The 14245-nt window shown below is 45.7% G+C and overlaps 1 protein-coding gene across 1 annotated transcript; it reads left to right on the top strand.

Annotated features, from left to right (window-relative positions):
• Positions 1–638: 638 nt before the first annotated feature.
• LOC307009920 (uncharacterized protein) lies at positions 639–13592 on the top strand (the record flags this gene model as incomplete). Its single annotated transcript, XM_079634137.1, has 7 exons — positions 639–1106; positions 1377–1532; positions 2852–2965; positions 3148–3154; positions 3980–4138; positions 9515–9628; positions 10664–13592. 7 exons carry the CDS (start codon positions 639–641, stop codon positions 12412–12414), a joined length of 2769 nt encoding a protein of 922 aa, XP_079490263.1. The 3' UTR covers positions 12415–13592.
• Between the last annotated feature and the right edge of the window lie 653 nt (positions 13593–14245).

Here is a 14245-nt window from a genome sequence, read left to right on the forward strand (position 1 = left end):
CGCACCACTTGTCTTTCGCTTCGGAGCCGATCGGTCTTCATGACGGTGTCTCTGAAGAGTGTTATATTACAACGACCAAGGGTGTCGGTGCTTCTTCAGGAAGTCTCTCCTGGTGCTGGTGGTTTTACAGCGCGAATGCAGCGGTGGTCGCGAGCCTTCTGAGCTCTCAACTGCTGTTTAAACAGCATCAGATTTCTGTGTTTGTGTTTGTTTGTCTGACGGCCAGTTGAAGGCGAACCATCGCCCGAAGTACAGGCTGAACCATCCCTGTCGGTGTTGCCGCGATCCTTCCCCTGTGTGCTCTGGTACTGGTGAAAGTTTTTCATTTCCCGAAAGAGCAACACGGGTGCGTTTGCGTCTTTTTCAAGATGTCACTCCTCTATCTCACCGCAGCCGGTGGAGCCCCCCGTTGAGCGCGATGGTCCCTCTGTAATGGACCGAACAGCCGTTTCATTCAGGGTCCCTCCAGAGGACAGGATGCCGATTGCAGCATCGGAGGGTGAGCTGGCCTCTGGAGATGATGACTCGGCTGCGAGTGTAACGTTGCCCGGGCCAGATCTAGAAATGTCAGCTATGCTGAAACGGGCCGCCAAGGCTGTCCGGCTCGTGTGCACCGTGTCCCGAACAGTCTCAGTTGAATGATAGGTTACTCGGGCCGGGCTGCGCTGGTTCTCAGCCCGCCGCCCCAGTGCCTTTCTTTCCCGAAGTGCATGGAGAGCTTACCAGGTCGTGGACGGCACCTTTTTCTGACAAAAACTCAGAACTTTTTCATCCCCCTGCCGCCGCTCCCGCTGGGCCTCAGCAGCAGCCTCCATCCATGCCTCAGCGTGGAGCCAGCCGCAGGCTGCATCCATCTAAGTGTCCCTGAGACAGGCCACCCTGGGATGGGGGGACAAGCTCTTCAGATGGTTAGTGTTCCGCTGCCCGAATTGTCAAAAGAGCAAATTCCTCCGTTCCTGTGTTCCAAGAGGCGCAGACTGGCAGTGTGCGACCCTGCAAAGCCTTGCACCCCTCAGCCCCCTCTTGTGTCGCCAGCCGGCAGCTGGGTGTGGTTCGAGGAACCGATTATGCCTTCTTACGCACCCCCTGCCCTCACATGGAGACAGGTAAATGTTGCACCGCACATTCAGACCCTGCTTCGGGCCTTCCAAGGCCTTCTGTGGTGCCCCTGGTCCCCCTAGAGTTGGGGGCTGGGCGAAACCTATCACGTTCGCTAGAGAACTAGCCTATGTGTCGAACCGCTGCTTCCCGAGAGCTCCCTTCACATGAAGCCAGTTTCACTGTAAGCCCGGTCCGAAGTGTCGGCTTGCTGCGCCTTTCCCCTCCTATGGACTGGATATGTGTGCCATTTTTGCTCTGGTGGAGTTCCTCTTTAGCCGAAACATGTTGAGTTCCTCCACACCCTTCGGCAACGGACGTGGCGGAGCGTCCGATACCAGGCCTATCACTTGTATACACTGGTGGAACCTGTGTTAGGCTGGGTCCCATATGTTGTGATACCTACAGCGGTCCCATATGAGTATTCTTCCGCGGTACGGCTCCCTGCGGCGCGCCCGTGTCTTCCCTTGGCAGAGCCCACTCTGCCATCACTGACCGTGATGACCGGCTATAGGCTGGAGCCACCTCAGTGACATTCCATATGCCCGGTAACGCTCAGTCCATATATGTATCCTCCACATGTTACCTCCCTTCGGGCAGGATCTGGCTTCCGCAGCGTCTTCCTTTACAACGAAAGGGCACGCTTTCCCAGTGTTATCCAAGTCTGACTGAGTGGGTCTTGCGGAACATCAGTGACTTCCCTGGCCTAAGCCCTGTCCTAACTCTGCCTCAATAATGCGGGGGGATCAGGAAGCTTTTGTCTAGGCACTGGAAGGTGGCAGCACTAGTGGCATTTTAACAGGGATCCCAATCAGTCTACACGTCGACTATGTCGAACGTGAGCGACTGAAAGGGAACGTCTCGGTTACGTATGTAACCCTCGTTCCCTGAAGGAAGGAAAGGAGACGTAGTCCCGTCGCCACTATTGCTGGACCAACGCTGACCCCTTTCCGTATTCATACATGCGCTGCGGAGCGTGGATGCAAAGCTCGCACGCCAATGTGTGCATTGGCTCGTTTGATCAATACTCGAAGATGACAGCCTCGCTAAGCGTGATCCCAATCTGTCGACTACGTCTCCGTTCCCTCTCCTTCAGGGAACAAGGGTTACATACGTAACCGAGACGTTCTCATTAGAGTGTTGGTAGAGTATTAGTAGACTGGTAGGGTCAGTAGAATAAGCTTACATGTAGTTGCAGAGTTACTTGTAGTCAGTAGAATCTCTGTTGGAGGAACATCATAATAAAGAGTTAACAGATATTAAGCAGAAAGTCAACTAATACTCTAATGAGAGTTAGTTTGAGATAGAGAGATAGTTGCAAAGTTACTTATAAGCAACCGAATGTTCAAAAGGGACCATCAAAATAGTGTTAATAATTTCACAAAATGTTTTTTATGTAAGTACATAGTAGTTAAAGACACCTAATATAAAGTGTGACCAAACATATGAATTGAACACTTATTTGAGAAGAATCTTCCACAATATATCTCTATTTAAAATTAATATTAATAGCTATTTGATTGCATTTCTCAAATGTGCAAAAGTGACATACATTCATAACATTTATGAAACTCAAAACAACAAAGGAAATAGCAAAAATGTAGAATGACCTTGTGACAACATCTGCATGCAAAAGTATTTGTCCACTGCTGTTTCCTTCCCATTACTGATGAAGATGAGCAATATCATTGAGAAGCAGTCTTCTGAGAGACGTTTCACATGTGTCTGTCTGTTTCCATGTGTCTGGTGTAAGATTGTGCTGGTGATGATGGCCGTATGCCTGATCATGTTTGGAATCGCCATGAATGAGCAATCAGATGCGATGACGTCAGCAGACATGTACACCCCCTTCTGGCTCGGGATCCTGGTATGCTCTCTTGTGACTATATTAGCATGTTTTGCCTTGAAAGATCGTTCATTACTTCTAAGAAAACTTCTAAGGCCACAACCAACTACACCAATGAACTATGATCAAATGCAAATCTGCTACATCAGGTACAACTTATATCGAACCACTTTTCTTTTCTTTTTTTTGTCCTTTAAATTTAGTTGGCACGTATCATGCCCTAGTTCGGTAGATTAATGTCCTTATTCCTTTATATCCGCGGGATTCGCGTGTGGCGCTGAGATCTGTCTCTCATTAGCAAAACCATCAATGTGTTCACTCATCCATAAACATTATTAGATCCATCGGCTTGACGACAAGTTCCATAATCGTCAACCTACGCCTTTGTTATTGTAAGAGGTTAGCGACCCTTAGCGGCGAAAAAAATTACATATCGTATCTTTAACTGAAATTGCATGTCGTTTTAGTTAACAAAGATACCATTTCACTCACAACAATGTGCAAAATGCAAAAAGGTGTCAGTCATTAAACACAAACTTTAACCAATTTTAAAAAATGTATATAAATATTGATTAAAATGTGTATACATCGTACATCAAACATCAAAACTATTTATCAAATTCAAATGCAAAATGTGTAAATCTGAGATCCTGAAAAAACAGCATATGGTGCGAATATAAAAGTGTTATCTGCATTTTATATGTTACTGTTTTTAATTCATGCACTTTTTGAACTGTGTGAATCTGTGTGTATTATAATTAATATTTAGCAATAGTTAAATACTAAATATCTTACCTTTTTTTGCAGTTCTTTATCTGTGGCCTTTTGTATATACTGTGTGAACGCAACCCCTCCAAAAAGATCGTAAGTGTCTGTTTAGCCTTTGTGTTGCACTGTTTGTACTCATGAATCATTTTGAGAATGCTTGTGTCCAACTACACAATTTTCTCTATGGATTTAAAGTGTAATATTAATATTCTTAAATGTGTTTTATTTTGTTTACACGTTGATGTTTTCTGAACTGATTGCTCACAGATCACAGCCAGCCTTGCTTTGAGTATCATCTCCACCATTGGAGCGTTCTGTGCTTGTGTGGACTTCCTCAAGGCCATCGTTGGGATCCATCACACATATTGGAATCATTTTACTGGCAATCAAACAGCGGAGGAGATACGACATCTCGAACAACATTATGTGAGGGTTTTTATTGATTTAATACCGCTCTGTCATTAATGAATAACTTCATAGGAACAAATGATTAACACCATATTGGGCCCTATCTTGCACCCAGCGCAATTGACTTTGAACACCGACGCATGTATCATTCCTATTTTGCACCCGCGCACAGCGGACTTTTCCCTCCACAGACGCACGTCGGTAAATTAGGGAATGAACTTGCGCTCGCGGGGGAGGTTCAGCGCAAAGAGAAGGCGTGTTCCGGCGCAAAACTTCCATGGTGCTATTTTCCAGTTTTAGAAAGCAATTGCGCCATTGATCAGGAAAAAAACAGTCTAAAGACAGTGGCGCGTTGCGCGTTAGTGATATGGTATTTTAAGGGCGCGTGCTTGGCCATAATGTTAACGCGCATCCACTTTGATTCTCTAATATAAACAGATGCAGCAGTTTTCATTTTTGCAAATCATACATTATTACAAGAAAAAATATTAACACACGAGGGAAATCATTGTTGTGTCCGTGAAGATGTGAAAAAGATCTATCTAGATAAAAAAAAAAAAAAAATCTAGATTAGGCTACACATTTACCCAAATTATACGCCTGTTTAACCGAACCTAATTTGGGTGGGTTTCTCCCATCATCCCCAATGTCACTTCTCTGTGTTTTACGGTCCTGACGAGAACGTCGGCCTCCTCGGCTGTGAACGCTCCTGGCGTGCGCCGGCAAATCCGCCGTTATAATAGCAATCTGCCGTGGAACAAGCGCGCCTGCTCTTAAAGGGAATGTGAGATGGCGCTCTGATTGGTTTATTTCACGTTACGCCCAAACCACACCTATGAATAATGAAGCTACTTCAGACCAACCCCTTTTACATTTGCGTCGGGCGCAAGAGTCATTTATCCCGCTGGGAAAATAGCAACAGCGCCGGGATCCGCCCACAAAGTTACTTGCGCTTTGCACTTTGACACTTGCGTTTCAGATCGTTAAAATAGGGCCCATTAACATTCTAGTAATTGCTATTAACTAACAAGAAACGTCTCAGGTTACGACTGTAACCTATGTTCCCTGAGAACAGGGAACGAGACACTGCGTCAAAGCACTAGGGGAACGCCTTCGCGTGAACCGGTGTCTGAAGCGCTTGTCTAATCACGGTAATCCTATTGGCCGGCGACAGCCTATGACATCATCACCATGCGACCCGGAACTATATAAGGGGAGCCTGGAGAACATGTCAACAACTTATCGTCTGGGGGGACTGTTCAGCAGGCATCCCCATGGCACGGCGGGAAGACGCAGTGCGAGTTCCCTTTCGAAAGTCTCAGGTTACGACTGTGACTTCTCTGAGAACAGGGAACGAGACACTGGGGAAGCGCTAGGGGAACGATCTACCCACGCTGCCATGCTGAGGGGAGTGCATGCCCATTGCCCAATTATGGCTGTGACAAAAACGTCAATAAACGGCAGTTACACTGAAATGCCAAAAACACTCTCCCTTCAGGTCACATACAGGCTCTCAGTGACAGTATTCCCTACGGCCACTGCCCGAGCTTCATGCTAAGCGAGTAAGTAACTTTGTGCTTCCACATGAAGGACTTGACCCAGAGCCAGCTTCAGGGCATGGATACCACAGCCTGATTTAGAGGGGGGTTCCTTTAAGGGAGTATGGCCAGGGGGTCCAAAGGAGTCCCGTCCAGTCACTTTCTGAGGGGGACATAAGGGCAACCCCATATGCCACCAGGGAGGCTGACCTGGTCTAATTGAATGACCTAGTCTTGCCAAAAAACTTTCCTCAACAGAGACTCTGACATATTTTGCCTCACTTATGGAGGCACCCAGTAGGGGGGACTGCAGATAGTGGCAGTGATCGCTCACAGACCGGATCGTAGAGACGGGCACCCTGGAGAGTAGAACTTGCCATAACGCTTTCTAAGCCTTGCAAACGAGAGGAGTAACTCTACTCGATCCTGGATCTACACAGTGCTTCAGAGCCCTGTGGAGGCTGGGCACTCTGAAGAGTCCTTCGACCTTCCGACCAGACTTAGGGAGCCAAGTATTCATACAGAATGATCCTCGGATAGATTCTGGAACACCATACTCAAAACCTGATAAGTATTGACCAGGCTCTGGGCTAGGTTTTGCCTTTGCAATGCTAAGAATCTAACTCGTTGGGGATCCGCCTTCAAGGAGGCCTGTCAAGCCCTAACTACTTGATAGCGGGACTGTTTGCAGAGCTATTCACAGAACTCAGGTGCTCTCACAGACATCTCTGTGGGCCTAGTTATACTTATTTCACATTGCCAACAGGCAGTGTACTCAGCAAAAGTGCTATCGACCCCTTTTAAAGCAAGTGGAGTACAATCTTACGCTACCGATTATCGAGGAGTCCTACTGAACGGCCTACAGCTTCGACTTTCACGGACATCAGCACGGGCATTGCTTTGTTCCCTTAACAGAGTCTCTAACACTATTTGCCTCACTAGTGGAGGCATCCGATAGGGAGGACTGCAGATAGTGGCAGTAAGCACTCACAGACCGGATCATAGAGACGGGGATCCTGGAAAGTAAAACTCAGCATAGCGCTTACTAACCCTTGCAAATGAGGGGAGTGACTCTACTTGATCCTGTATCTGCACGGTGCTTCAGAGCCCTGTGGAGGCTGGGCACTCTGAAAGGGACCCTAATAAGGGGAGCGCCTCCAGCTCTATGGTTTACATTGCCAATGGGCAGTGTACTCAGCAGAAGTGTTATCGACCCTTTAAAGCAAGGGGAGTACAATCTTACGCAACCGCACTATCGAGGAGGCCTACTGTAAGGCCTACGACTTCGAATGTCACGGGCATCAGCCCAGGCAGTGCTTCGGCTCTAAGGGAGCATACTCAACCATCCCAAGTGGGAGGGAGTAACTAATCTGTCTCTACCGGAGCCTGGTTGGTGAAGTGTGATATCTTATATGAGCTATGGGTAGCAAAGTACTCTAAATAAAGACCCTAACAAGGGGAGTACTATCAGCATGACCCTGAGGAATATATCAGGGTCGAGGCCTATTATCTTGTATTTTTACAAGACAGATTTTACATTCTCTACTAAACCCAAGGAAATGAAGGCCACAATAAGCGGCCAACGACATTCAACCTTCAAAAAATCATTTTTCAATTGTAAGGCCTAGCTGGATCAACTAGCTACAATACTCAGCTCTAAAGGGTGGAGGCCTGAGCACACTGCTTCTTACTTTCTAGAGAGAAAAGGCCTGACAACGCCTGTGAGATATCTGCATGGTAGGCTTTGAAGATAGCCTGCTACCTATGCTGCTATCCACCCTGGAAGACCACTAGCATTTTTACGCCTTGTGCAAAACTTCCACCAATTTCCTAGTTACTAAGCCTAAGCCAGAAATCGAGGCGGCCCCGTGAGGGCGGACACACGAATATAAAGTGACTGAATTTCAGAGCTATAATCTCAACGACTCTCTAAAGTGAGAGGAGAAATGCTGCTCTAGTATAAGGTGGCTATCAAGGTGGCCTGAAGAGGGCCAATGCTTGACTCTGTAGTTCAATCTGGAGCTTGACAGAGGGGTGGCCTCAGTAGAATAACTCCCGATAGGGAGGAAGCCATCTCACACACACAAAAGGTTTATTAGGTGCTCGGATGAACGGTGGCCTCACCAGAGAATTCTCCATAAAGCCAAACTGTTCACTACTACAGATTGGCACTACCCATTATATAAGCCTGACGACTCTAACATAAGAGGAGGCCTATAGGAAGGGTATGCATAGCCTACCTATATATGGGAACTTCAGGGCCCTAATTTCACCATCCTATGAAAACCCTATTTCACACCCCCTTAATACTTCCTAACAGGGAACCGTAGCCTATCATTCAACCTTACTAAAAACTCACGTAAAGGGAGAAGACCTACAGAGCTCAACCTTCTGCCCAGAGAGTGATGGTCTAAACGATATTCACAAAAATGGAGGCCTATCACCATAAGAGGACGAAAGAGCGCACTTACTACCAAACCTGACCTACAGGGGGGTTCCAAATTGAAGGAATAACTCATAATAGGTCCAGCCTCAGGCTGATGCAAGAAGCGCTTGGGGTGAAAGATTTAAATTCACATCTGTCAGCAGTTCAGACAGGGTATGCTTGCAAAACCGTCATTGTGTGCAAGTCATCACCAGCCAGACCTGCCACCGCGTATGTCCTGCCATTTATGCGTGCTGTCATATTTAAATGGTCTGAGAGGCAGGGCCGGAGCACTTAGTGTCGATGCCCCTCATCGACACATACCTGTATTCGCGAATCCCCTCAACATCAGCGTAGTTCGTTGAATACGGGTTCTGAATCTACAGGGAATACGCTCAAACAATAAACACACAAGTTGTGTGTCATCAAGTATCAATATCTTAGACAGGATGCACACACTTCCTGAAGCGTTTTTCACAAGCCATGATTACCTTTCTGAAGTTTCAGGTTGAAGCGTCCACACAAAGCAGTCCCTGAAGACGAAAAGATGTTGACATGTTCTCCAGGCTCCCCTTATATACTTCCGGGACGCATGGTGATGATGTCATAGGATGTCGCTGGCCAATAGGATTGCCGTGATTCACGCGAAGGCGTTCCCCTAGCACTTTGACGCAGTGCGAGTTCCCTTTCGAAAGGGAACTGATTAAAGAATGATCAGGTCAGGTGAATGTGACTATTAGCTAATCAATAACTACTATTTTTTCATACCTCCCGGAGGATTACTATTACATTTACATATTTAGCTGACGCTTTTATCCAAAGCGACTTACAATTGCTATATATGTCAGAGGTACATACGCACGCCTCAAGACACCACCACCACCCCCTCCCCCTTTGAAGTAGTATGTACAGGTTCATAATTAATGAGAGTATTGCACAATGTATAATTCATTCTAAAGTAAAGATTGTGGTACTATCTCTCTTTCTCTGCTCCAATATCCTGGAAGTATTTTTTTCCAGAGTTGAGCTATATTCTACTTTAGAGGGTGTTAGGGTCTAAAGTACAATCCCCTGTGGATGGGTCACTTGGTAGGCGTCCATTTAGGGTTGATGCAGAGTATAGATTCCCACTCCTTTGTTTACCTCCCTCCCCAACAATTGTTGGGTCTTTAGGTAGGGATGTATCTCGTTTGGATGAGTACTTTATAGACCTCTATAGCATGATGTTCAAGAACCTGCCAAGTAGAGGTAGACTACCTGATTGTATCCCTCCTTGTTATCGCATACTATTCTTCTATTGCATTGCTGTGAAAACTCCCTTTTGCAACCTTTATTTTTTAGAGTTTAAGGAATGTGCGATTATGCTTATGCTGTTTTAAAAAATGTAAAAAAGTTACTATATGAACTGAAACTCCCATTTGTTTTTCACAGATGGCCATCGAAAAAATAGAGCGAGTGTTCTTCTGTCACAGCTTGATAGGAGGGAGTCTGCTTATAACCATGACGTTCTTTGCCCGGGCGGCGCTGCGCTCCAGCAGAACTCAGGTAATCTCACTACACAGCCTTACTCCTTCTGTCAGCACCAAAGACTCACTCTTAGAAGAACAGTTTCTATACGGAGCGTTCTGTCAGGCGCTTCATGTCTATCATCTCACAGGGGTTCCCATAGAAAAGGATCACTTTATGGATTTAGTTTTAATCCATTCATTTTGTATTAATTCATTTTTATTTTTAATTACATTTTATGAATTAAACAGCTCGTAAACATACTTTATTTCTGAAAAAATGTAAATAACCTGTTAAACGTAAAAGTATTATGCAATAATTGAAGACATTTCTCCTTATATAGAACCTTTTGGGCATAAAGTGTTCTTTAAAATTGAGTCAAGAACCCTATAGGTCCCTGTTGAACCTTTTTAAAGTGAAATCTGGGTTGTAGCTCTTTTCTGATTGGGTCGTGAAAAGCTGGAGAAGGAAAGGAAGAAAGAAACAAAAAAATGACAAAAGTACAATTACCAATGTTGTGCATTTAATAATCATAAAAAGGTAACACTTTAACGATGGTTTATTTTCCTAACATTAGTTAATGCATTAACTAACAATGGACTAATAATGAGCGATATATATTGTTGCAACATTTAATAACTAATATTATTATATCATATCTTATTGTAAAGTGTTACCCATAAGTTAATTTAGTTAATTTACAAAGACTGCATTAAGGTGAACTGTAAATCAACATTCCTTTCCTTTACATTATTGCAATGTGTACTTTATAATATAATACACAACTCTGGGACATTTGATCACAGTATTCCTCAAACAATACTTCAGCTGGGAACCTTTGTCTTCATAGCTGTGCTTTAGTTCTCTCTCCACAAGTAAACTAATGAAATAATTTAAACTCAAATCAATATTTCATGTCCATTTATTTTTTATTTCTTGCTAAGCAGTCGTGTAATAAGTAAGATAATGTATCGTGATCACGCTGTGGGGTTTATTTTGCCATAGTGACCGGCTGTTTTGCTGACTCTATTCATCATTTGGTAATGTGTCTGGATCATGTTCTGGTCTCTGCAGGCTGTCGTGGTCATGAGGAACCTGCCGTCAGCGGAGTGACCGAGCCCAGACGTCTGAACATCCCGCTAGTGCACGAGCCCAGACGTCTGAACATCCCGCTAGTGCACAAGCCCAGACGTCTGAACATCCCGCTAGTGCACGAGCCCAGACGTCTGAACATCCCGCTAGTGCACGAGCCCAGACGTCTGAACATCCCGCTGAACATCCCGCTAGTGCACGAGCCCAGACGTCTGAACATCCCGCTGAACATCCCGCTAGCGCACGAGCCCAGACGTCTGAACATCCCGCTAGTGCACGAGCCCAAACGTCTCAACATCCCGCTAGTGCACGAGCCCAGACGTCTGAACATCACACTGAACATCCCGCTAGTGCACGAGCCCAGACGTCTGAACATCCCGCTAGGGCACGAGCCCAGACGTCTGAACATCCCGCTGAACATCCCGCTAGTGCACGAGCCCAGACGTCTGAACATCCCGCTAGTGCACGAGCCCAGACGTCTGAACATCCCGCTAGTGCACGTGCCCAGACGTCTGAACATCCCGCTGAACATCCCGCTAGTGCACGAGCCCAGACGTCTGAACATCCCGCTAGTGCACGAGCCCAGACGTCTGAACATCCCGCTAGTGCACGTGCCCAGACGTCTGAACATCCCGCTGAACATCCCGCTAGTGCACGAGCCCAGACGTCTGAACATCCCGCTAGTGCACGAGCCCAGACGTCTGAACATCCCGCTAGTGCACGAGCCCAGACGTCTGAACATCCCGCTAGTGCACGAGCCCAGACGTCTGAACATCCCGCTGAACATCCCGCTAGTGCACGAGCCCAGACGTCTGAACATCCCGCTGAACATCCCGCTAGCGCACGAGCCCAGACGTCTGAACATCCCGCTAGTGCACAAGCCCAGACGTCTGAACATCCCGCTAGTGCACGAGCCCAGACGTCTGAACATCCCGCTAGTGCACGAGCCCGAACGTCTCAACATCCCGCTAGTGCACGAGCCCAGACGTCTGAACATCACACTGAACATCCCGCTAGTGCACGAGCCCAGACGTCTGAACATCCCGCTGAACATCCCGCTAGTGCACGAGCCCAGACGTCTGAACATCCCGCTAGTGCACGAGCCCAGACGTCTGAACATCCCGCTAGTGCACGTGCCCAGACGTCTGAACATCCCGCTGAACATCCCGCTAGTGCACGAGCCCAGACGTCTGAACATCCCGCTAGTGCACGAGCCCAGACGTCTGAACATCCCGCTAGTGCACGAGCCCAGACGTCTGAACATCCCGCTAGTGCACGAGCCCAGACGTCTGAACATCCCGCTGAACATCCCGCTAGTGCACGAGCCCAGACGTCTGAACATCACACTGAACATCCCGCTAGTGCACGAGCCCAGACGTCTGAACATCCCGCTGAACATCCCGCTAGTGCACGAGCCCAGACGTCTGAACATCCCGCTAGTGCACGAGCCCAGACGTCTGAACATCACACTGAACATCCCGCTAGTGCACGAGCCCAGACGTCTGAACATCCCGCTAGTGCACGAGCCCAGACGTCTGAACATCCCGCTAGTGCACGAGCCCAGACGTCTGAACATCCCGCTAGTGCACGAGCCCAGACGTCTGAACATCCCGCTAGTGCACGAGCCCAGACGTCTGAACATCCCGCTAGTGCACGAGCCCAGACGTCTGAACATCCCGCTGAACATCCCGCTAGTGCACGAGCCGGCATACTTCCCTGGTTATCAACTGTGATCTTCAGAATTATATAGAGTTATATAGAGTTTATGGTTATGGGCATTAATGTAGAGTCTCTTTTCAGTGTTACTAATACCAGTGTTTTATTAACAGCCATCAGTGTTCTTGTTTTCCAGTACAAATATCTAAACATTCTTAAATCAAGAGACATTTATTCAAGAAACTGAAGCCGCATTTCCACCGAAATTACCCGGAACAATTTGTCCCAGGAACTTTTTTTGCCCCAGACCGGTTGCTCTCTGCGTTTACACCGCGGTCTAAAGTCCCGGGGAGATTATAAACTGCGCGACGGCTCCTCCCAGTCTGGACGGACAGTAATCAGTTTTGAGCGCCACATTTATAATAAGTATGGAGGAGATTGAAACTGTGCTGCAGGTGTTTGTGATGTATTGGTTTACTATAGTAAACCAATACATCACATTGGCAAAAAATACTTTCTTAATTAGTATTTTTGTTTTGTTTCCAGTCCAAATATCTAAAAATTCTTAAACCAAGAAGCGTTTACTAGAGAAGTAAAATGACATAAGAAATTATATTTTGTTTTAAGATAAAAAGAAAGTAATTTAAGTAATTTTTGCTTAAAACGAGCAAAATTATCTGCCAATGGGGTAAGCAAAAAATTCTTGGTTTCCATTTGAATTAAATTGTAAACACACCGAGTCCCAGCCCACAGTTCCCAGTCCTGGGAAAGTTCCTGCGGTGGAAACGCAGCTAATTTGGTTTCCCTTTGAATTAAATTCATTTTCTCAGCACATTGGCAGATATGTGTTCTTGTTTTAAGCTTAAACTCAATTTTGATACATTTTTCATAAAACATTTTGGCAGTGTAAAAAAGCAAAGCAATTTGCTATTTTTCAATTCACATTAACTCAAAAACACACTTTGAATCTTGGCTTTTTACTGTGAAGACATTTATCACTCGTTGAACTTATACTTATTATGCTACTGCTCATATACACTCATATACACCTTTATATTGGCAGATATACACGACTCAAATCATAAACATGTCCTACACGTCTGACACACATTGCAAATACATATTCCGAATGAAACACCAATCGTACAGTGGTAATGTATATGATCAGCTTCTGTGATCTGATCTAGTGCTAAACACAGATTAAAGAGTTGTGGTCCAGTTGTATTCTTTTTGTGTACTTGATTAAATAATCAGGCATGGCAATATATTCTCAACATCTGGATTTAAAAGACACAAACATTACAATATTACAATGAGGAAAACTTAGTGAAACTGTTTCCCCAGCAATGATCCTCGATGTAGGAAATACAGTTTAAAGGCCGGCTGAAAACAAACGTGTTTTAGTTTTCAGTGTGAATATGTCAGCCTTAAAGGATAATTCCGGTATTTAACACCTTGAGTCTATATTGTAGTTTGTTTTGGATGAACAAGAGTGGTGGACAACATTTTTTTGACAATGGTTCCTCTCTGGAGTTTTTGACTATAATAGAATTGGCCATGGACCCATTTAACATTGGAGTCAATGGGCATGTCCGAAAATGTCATTAAAACAGACAATAATGTTCGTTTACAAAACTGTTAAACTCACCGAGTGGTTAGTGGTGTTCGTTGATGTTCCAGAAACAAAAAGTGTTGCGAAATACAGTTTCTGTCGTGTTTTATTCGTCATTTTGTAAAATCCCATTGAATTCTGTTGAAGGACTGAGTGCTGGTTAATATAAATGCGCTAACGGAAACGGAAAGGGGGCTGTTTACATTTGGTCGATGTCGTCTTTTTGCTCGCTTCCGTTTCTCATAAGGCTAGCGAGCAGAGCAACTGTGCTCCGGGAGAGTAAGCCAAATAAACAA

Source organism: Phoxinus phoxinus, assembly GCF_949152265.1.
Source record: "Phoxinus phoxinus genome assembly, chromosome: 14".
In the NCBI taxonomy this organism is placed as follows: domain Eukaryota; kingdom Metazoa; phylum Chordata; class Actinopteri; order Cypriniformes; family Leuciscidae; genus Phoxinus; species Phoxinus phoxinus.